The sequence below is a fragment of the Nelumbo nucifera genome, chromosome 1, assembly GCF_055504915.1.
Source record: "Nelumbo nucifera cultivar China Antique chromosome 1, China Antique-T2T, whole genome shotgun sequence".
NCBI lineage: Eukaryota > Viridiplantae > Streptophyta > Magnoliopsida > Proteales > Nelumbonaceae > Nelumbo > Nelumbo nucifera.
The window spans coordinates 64,682,483-64,690,657 of record NC_142649.1 but is presented as its reverse complement, the minus strand read 5'-3'; the positions used below and the strand labels follow the sequence as shown (position 1 = coordinate 64,690,657).

General features: G+C 42.9%; 1 protein-coding gene across 1 annotated transcript; it reads right to left on the bottom strand.

Annotated features, from left to right (window-relative positions):
* Positions 1-244: 244 nt before the first annotated feature.
* LOC104594241 (uncharacterized) lies at positions 245-1,758 on the bottom strand. The gene is made up of 3 exons (XM_010254458.3): positions 1,485-1,758; positions 1,248-1,329; positions 245-1,090 (listed from the first exon to the last, which is right to left on the bottom strand). Exons 1-3 carry the CDS (start codon positions 1,494-1,496, stop codon positions 483-485), a joined length of 702 nt encoding a protein of 233 aa, XP_010252760.1. The 5' UTR covers positions 1,497-1,758; the 3' UTR covers positions 245-482.
* Between the last annotated feature and the right edge of the window lie 6,417 nt (positions 1,759-8,175).

Below are 8,175 nucleotides of genomic sequence, written 5' to 3'. Positions count from 1 at the left end.
GAAAACCAACTTAAATTAAAGCTTAAAATCAGGCAGGCAAGATTCAGCAATATGATTGATTATTCAGGGCGCTCCTCATAAAATTTCTCAATATAACCCACCAATTCTTACAAGCCTATAGACTGATAGACCCAAAAAAACTACAACTATTTCTTTTGATCGATTTGTTCTTTTCTCCCTCTTATTCTCTTATTCTGTTGGGAGTTGCCCCCCCCCCAACCCAATGTGCTCAATCTGACCCATATATCCAAAACCTAACTTGAATATTCAGTAACGAAAGAGAAAGAGAAGAAAACACACTAGACACAGTTGTTGAGCCATTACAACATGATGGCATAGTCTTAACAACCCATATTTGATTGACGACTCCTAGCTATCTAACAATAAATCATCTAAAAACTCCCCAAAGAAAACAACATGTAATCAACAGCCCAAATATGGTATGGAAGAAAGCAGCATGAAAAACTGAATATAATGTAGCATTACATGATAACACATGCTGTTGGGTTTTCTTCACTGAAGTAATCACAGCGAGTTACGTAATAACCACCCCTCATTCCTCCATGGTAGTATGGTGGAGGCATCCCGCCATAACCATGATAGCAGGGTCCCCCTTCATAGCCATGGTAGCATGTGGTACAACAGACCCCAAATGCCGGGCCGGGTGGCCCAGGTGGGTATACCATCACTGGAGGTTGTGGTTCAGGAGGCATCTTCGGCTTCGTCTCTGGTGCCGGACCTGCCGGTGTCTTGGTAGCAGGCCCAGGTTGTTTTGAATCCGGTTCGGCCGCTTTGGTAGCCGGTTTAGTTTCCTTGGGCTTGGGTGGTGGTGGGTCGGGTTTTGGATTAGGAGCCACTTTGTCTTTGGAGGGCTTATCGGCGGCAGGAGGCTTGTTGTCCGATTTAGGAGGATCGGCTGGCTTCGGCTTGGGCTTTTCTGGTTCTTTCTTCTTATCATCTTCCTTGATCTCATAGCTTCTGATGGACTTCCCGGCTTTACAGCATAGCTTCTTGGCGAGCTTGTGAGGACAAAAGTAACCAGTAATGGTCACCTTGTTTTGTTTCTCATCGAATATCTGGTCTCGTATTTCTGTGTTATGTATATGTCAAAGTTGGAAGGAAGCAACACCGAAACCATCTTTAATTTGTTCTTATTCTTTTCAAGAAATAAGCATCAAGTATAGAATACACACAGAGACAGAGTTCACAATCGTTGCAGGAGGGGAGAAAGATGGATGCGGACTCACCGGGGAATTTACTTAGTGCCTTCTTGATCTTCTTGTAGCAGCGAGGGCATCCAAGGTCAACATGGAGCACCATTGTTGAAACCTGCCATTAAATTAAACAGTACAAGAATTTACCTGGAGTATTAATTTAATAGAAGTCCGTTGCCAGAGATGAGCATTCATTTCTTACTAGCACAGTCTGTGAGAAACGAAAGATATATAAGAAGAAACAAAGTAAGGGTTTGAGATCCTACGTACCTTTTCGGCCATCGCTTAGGTGATCCACAGATCTGAATTCCAGTCACTTGAAGCTGAATATGCTCAGAGAGAAGAGAGAGAGAGAGGGTGAGAGCAAATGCGTCTTTTGACTGATATGTATGATATAATTAAGATGAGAAGCAGAGAGGAAGAAATTATGAAAGTGAGACCAGATAAGTGTGTAAATAGCAAAAGGATTACCACATTACAGAGAGGGGAGATGGTGGAAACAGGTAAAAGAAGTGAAGCAAAAGAGGGGTTTGAGAACGTAGAAGGCGACACCGGGACTCCAGGGTCCATCCAACAAGGGAGAAACACGTGTTTTGTGGACGTAGAATTTAATGAATCCGTAAAGACCAGTTTTCGTTGCGTCTTGACTCTTTCGTTCCTTATTCACTCTGACTCCACTGGATCACACTGGCATGTGCAGCGGATTGACTTATCTCACCTTTCTCTGCATTAAGAAATAATCGTAACACACAGCTAGCAGCCTAGCGCAAATTGTGTTATGCAAGAAAATGACGTACACTTGGCATCATCGCTTAGGTGGCGGCCAAAAAGGCTTCCAATTGCCCACCACGTATAATTGAAGCAATCACTATTATTATTATTATTATTATTATTGATATATTAAAAAGACCCCTCAGTGGCAAATACCCCCTAGTTATACTTTAATTTTCAATAAAGGTCCCTGAACTTTAGCGTGAGACAAAGAAACCCATTAGGATTCTGTTTCCCATTCAATATGTAAAATTTTTTAAATCCCTAAATTATCCTTTTCTTAAATTTATTTAAATGGTGAGAAGATATCACCGGCCAAATCGCCATGGATTCCGGTAATCACAACGACGATTGGTTGCCAGAAAAGAAAGAAAAAACAAAAAAGGAAGACTGAATCTTGAAGGAATTCCCAACTAAGAAAGGATGAAGTTCTTGGTTTTTCAGGCTAAGAAAGATTGACGTTTTCTGGCAAAAGAAGCGAGGGGCTGCAAGGAGAAAAGATAAGAAAGAAAATACAAAAAAAGAAGACTAAAATGTGGGTTTTAATTCCTCCCGGTGGAAATCAATGGTCATTGTGGCAATTTTGATAATTTAACGCATGAAGATAGGTTAGATTAGGGTTTAAGAGAAAAGAGCAATAAAAAGAAAATAAAGAAAGTTTAGATGGATATTTTGATAATTTAACACATTCTAGTATCATCAGACTTAATGGCTAGGGGTCTTTGTCTCATGACTAAAGTTCAAGGGGTCGTAGTTGAAAATTAAAATATGCAAGAGGGGGTCTTTGTCACTAATTCCATAATACAGGGGGTCTTGCCATGCAATGTACGGTCTTTGTTAAGCAAAAGCAAGATGAAATGAATCCCATCATAAATTTATCTTTGATTAACTTCAAAAGTATATTTAACTTAATTATGTCAAAATCCTTCCAATGTGGTGAAAGCATATACTTAATGCTTTTCTAAATAAAGACATCCATCTCAAGTGCAATAATTTTCTTGTCCAAATACCACATGAGATCGTTCAATGGAAACTGCAATTTAGAAGCCATTTTTTCAAGGAGAAAAATGAAATGCACACACACCTTAGAGTCAATCTGCCCCAAGCATTAGACAAACAGAGAAATACAAAAGGACCCTACTCTTAGACACTTACCATAACCAAAGTGAGCCAAACAGCTACAAAATTATCTCTAAAATTAAACATGGGAATAGTAATTGGAACGAAGCCTCAATTTTCTCAAAATCCCAAATCACTCTTCAATTTAGAAGTTTTGAAGAATATATAAATACAATAGTTACGGGGTCTATTTTTTTATCAATTCCTCTCACAAAAACAAACAAAGTGTTTTAGAAAACAGAAGGCAAATACAATTCTCATCACTTGGGTTAAATGAAAACACACTTGGACACTTTCATTTAGACCCCGCTTCAGTTTTATTTTAAACAATAAATCAATGTTTTAAGACGTGGCCCGGATCAGATGGTTGGATCGTAAAAATCAAGAACTAATGACCTTTTTGGGTGCCAGTCAAATGATGGTTTTGACGGGTTGAGCGGATAAACTGCCCGGTTAACTGGTAAAACCAGGATGCTGAGGGTATTCCGGTTTTTACTCCGGTTCCAATATTTAAATCAAGGCTTTTAAAATCGACCGGGAGAACAAATCAGTCAGGGTCTGGTTCCTGGGTTGAACGGTTCGAATGTTTGAACCGAATGATTGGCCCGTTCTGACAAAAAAATAAAAAGGGTCAAATGGTTCAAATGGTTTAACCACTTGGGTCAGCAGTTTATTGACCAAATCAACGTTTTTTTTGATAAAAATTCGGTTTTAAGAAAAATCGCCCAGTTTTTCCGGTCCAACCATCCGGTCCGGTCTGATTTAAAAAACCATGATTAAAACATTGCAATAAACATTCCTAATCCTTGACATTTTTGAAAAGACAACCATTTTAATGAGTCTGGCTTCCGTAGGGGCAAATCCGTGCTCACAGCCTTTTATAACCTTGCCTTGCTAAAATCTAATAAACTCGGCATTTTCTTATAAGATTCTTTTCTGTTTAATTAAGAGTTATGGCTAAGAAAGTCTTTCTTTCATTTGTTTGAAGAATCCCGTGGGCAAATCCGTTCAATAACTCAGTTAAAAATAACTTTTCGACCACAGAAAAAGTACGCATTTGGCAATTAATAAATGGATGAGTGCAATTGTACATGCAATTTAAGGTTGGCGTGGGAGGGCAGAGACCAAAAAGCGTGAAACTGAATCTAGAATTGGAAGTCGAACGAAACACCCCCCCCACATGTGATGGGGTCCCATTCCCACATGTCCCACAATCAAATAGAGTAAAGGTCCCACATGTCAGGACCACGTGGTGCTAGCTGATTGGCTCAGTTAACGTAGAAGGATGGGTAGTTGCTTCGTAGAGGTGAAAATATAATCAGAGTCCTTAGTCAGTCCACTCAATCTCGTACATGAGAGGGATGAGCAAGTTACAGATCCAAGCAACAACAACAACAAAACAATGAGCATTTATTATTAGATAGGTGGGAACGATGGGAAAGAGTGGCATATAGTCATAATAATCCATGCATCCAGATCTAACACAAACCCCGACCATCCTTTTATGAGTTTGTAAGAAAGAACTAACAAGGCACCGTAAAGCCCAGCTGCCTTCTTTGGGGACATAACCTGTGATCTATCAAATACAGGTCCTATATATAAAGATGCCCGTTTCTTTTTTTCCATTCAAATCTGATCTCGCGCGATCTCACTGCTCCCTCGTGTCAAGGTGATTCAGATTCTGATTTGGATATCTCCTCGTCAGGGCTGAACTGTGTTGGGCCGAGTTAAAAGGTAGTCGAGCTTATATGTTCTACGAAAGAGAGAGTTAGAGTGCCTGGATTGTCTTTATTCAGGGAAGACACTTCGATGAAGTTAGAGAGCATTTGGGAATTCTATGAAAGATTGAGAGAATTTGAGAGTGTATATTCGCACGTACCTTTATAGGTAGAAATGAGTGCCTTATATAGGCACCTACTGTCAAAGCCCTCTTACAACGGGCTTCAGCTTCTCGCAAAGTCGTTTTCGCTTAGTTCGACGCATTAATGTGTCGGTTATAACATCTGCACGGAGGTTACGATCTATTCGATTAACTCTGAGGTGTGCGTCGCGGTAGGCTGGTCTAACAGTCGAGGTACATGCGCATCGGAGATCTCGGGCTGTTAACGTGTTATCGGTCTAAGCTACCGAGCTCTCCTCACAGACCGCCATGGATTCCTACAACTCGGCCGGTTTCTAAGACAGGTCACCATGAGTTGGGGATCCTATCAGTTCGCCCTTGCCAAGGTAGAGGTCGACCTAGGCAAGGTGTCTCGGGCTAACTTGTCGAGCTAGTTTGTTGACTCAGCGTTGAGGTGTCACTTGAAGACCACGTGTTGCGAGATGATTAAGAGGACCAAATTACCCCTCATCAATTGCCCCCCACTCCCGAGCCTACGTCAGTTCGGTGAAGGGACTAGCTCTCAATTAGGTAATTGGTCAAACTGGTTTGTTGATCGTCCAGCTTGCTTTCTTGACCTAATTTGTAGGTCACCCGATCCGAGGTTAAGCAGAACCGCGATAGTCTTTTCAAATTTTGAATCCAAGGAAGAGGCACACATTGCGAAATTTAAAAAAGAGGCATGCGCTTCACGGCGCCGATTTCAAATTTGAAAAAGAGCGCCCTCCATGGGCACGCAAATTTTGAATTCATAATATTTCGCAAGCACTGCTAGTCGTAGATTTGCTGTAGATGCATCTCCACCATTCGTCTCTTTACCAGATGGGTTATAAGTAAGGGGTCCCCACTAAGGTCTCACTTGCACTGTTTTTGGAGCTTCCTGGGGTGGTGTCTGATTGGAGGAGGTCGCTGTTCGAGTTCTACTCTTCGTCTGCTCTTGTTGAGGTTCCATTAGTTGTCGTCGCTGGGCTCCTTTACCTTTTCTGGTAAGTATTCTAGTTCTTCCGATGTCTCACAACCCATCCGGTAGTAGGTCGCCTAACCAGAGGTTGGACGATGAAGCGAGTTCCTCAGGGTAGGACTCGTCTGGGGAGCAGATTGTGGAGTTATGCCACACCTACCAGATCCCTAGCGAATACAATTGCATTAAGCCACATGCTGATCAATATCCTTGGGATCACAACCAAGATGCAGTGTGCGTTTATGAGGAGGCCCTGGTCACCGGCCTTCGATTCCCTCTTCACCCTTTTATTATCTCTTTGTTGAGGTACTATGGTGTATCTCTAGGCCAGCTTGGCCCAACACAATCCAAACTTTGGTGGGGCTAATCAGTTTGCGCCACCAACGTAACTTCCCTCTGAGTATAGATGTCTTTTCTAGCTTGTGTAATATGAAGAGAGCTTCTGACCCTTTATGCTTCTATCTTCCTTATTAGGTGTTGACCAACTTCCCTAATAAAGTCAAAGGGTGGGAAAGCAGGTTTTTCTTACTTTCTAGGGATGGTGGTTGGGGTATGAACACCGTTTGGTTTAGCAATTGTCGGAGCTTCGGTGAAGGTCAGGATGAGGAGCTGCGGGCTGCGCTTCAAGAATTTGTCAGCCAAAAGGTCGAGGTAGAGAGCGTTCTAGCTGAGCCTATGCTTATATAGGCTGGCTTGAGTTGTGTAGGTAGGTCGACCATTGAGTCATTTGTATCTGCATTTGATATTTCATTGATGTTTAGCTTGGATAACTCTTTTTCTTCTCTTTAGATATGGTGAGTATGGCTTCGATGTTGGTGGCTTCTAAGGAGAGAAAAGCTTCGAGGAAGAAGCGAAGGGTAGATTTCCGCTCTTCAATGGAGGGGACCTTGGGCCAGCGCTGAGGTGAGGTCACCACACTTCGCCCCTCCTATCATCGACCTTGAGGGAGGTAGTGAACCAATGAGTATCGATCAGTACTCAACAGGCCCTACTGCCTTCCAACCTTAGGTCGACCAAGAGGAATGTGAGGCCGGCCCTTATGTTTCAGGCATTCCTCGCTTTGTTCCCAACGTTGATGTCTCTGTTCTTGATCGCGTAACCGATCCTCACGTAGCCCTTTGGATGGCCAAGGGGATGCTGCTCCCTGAGGATGGGCGGTACTTCGGCTGCTTGGACCCGCTCGACGCCGGGGCCCGACTTACTCACCACCTTGTCCAGGTTTGTTTCTTTGTAGGATTTCTACTTTTTTGGTTCTACAAATTTTGTTTCGATTATGCTCTTTTTCTTTAGTAGGCAAACGCCATCGGGCAGAGTTCATACAGGCCAGAAGGAGAGAAGTGAAATGTAAGCAAGCCTTAGCACGCTGTAGGCCAAGATGCAGAAGGTCCAGCTCATCTCAGAGGAGGACCCGCTGGCGCTTTTATGAGCAGAACCAGAAAATGCAACACGAGCTAACCGAGGCTCAACACGAGCTGACTGAGGCTCAAGACACTATTGCTGCCCAGGTGCGCCAACTGGAGAAAAGGTGGTCGAAGTACACCTAAGATATCCATCGAGATGAGGAGGTAGTTGTCGCTTGCTTCTTAGAGTCCATGGAGTATGAGAAGAAGAAGGCGAATGGCGACATTCCTTCAATGAAGAAGGGTTTCAAACTTTGTCGCTACTATTTGAAAATGTTGCATCCTACCTTCAATTTTGGCTCTCTCTCTGTGAATGATGTATTGAGTGACCTCGCTACACTAGTTGATGAGGAAACTCTGACTCCTGAAGAGGATGAGGATGAGGATGATGGCGAGGAGGGGGACGAGGAGGGCGTTAACGAAAAGCCGTAGGGCGGCGGTGATGAGTAGCTCGGCTTATCTGGTTGTGTTTTGTTTGGTGATGTTGAGTCTGATGTTCTAGGAGTCTGCGTGCTCTTGTAAGTTTCCTTGGGCCTGCATGCCCTTTTATCTCCAAACTAGTAACCCTTTTTTTTTGTATGTCCAATGACCTTTCCTTTTAGTTAATGAAATTTCTCCTTTTACATCTGGTGCTTTTCTGTTGAATGGGATTCTTTCTTGCTCTTGTTGTTTAGTTCTGTTGAGTTGTTGCTAGGTCGCTAGGCCGGCCTGAATGCCCTAGCGAAATTTTACATACTCGCGAAAATAACTCGAAACACTTCTTTTCAAAGATAGTACTTACGCAGATTGTGTATGTTCCACACCCGGGGTTCTACCTTCCCCTCGAGTGTT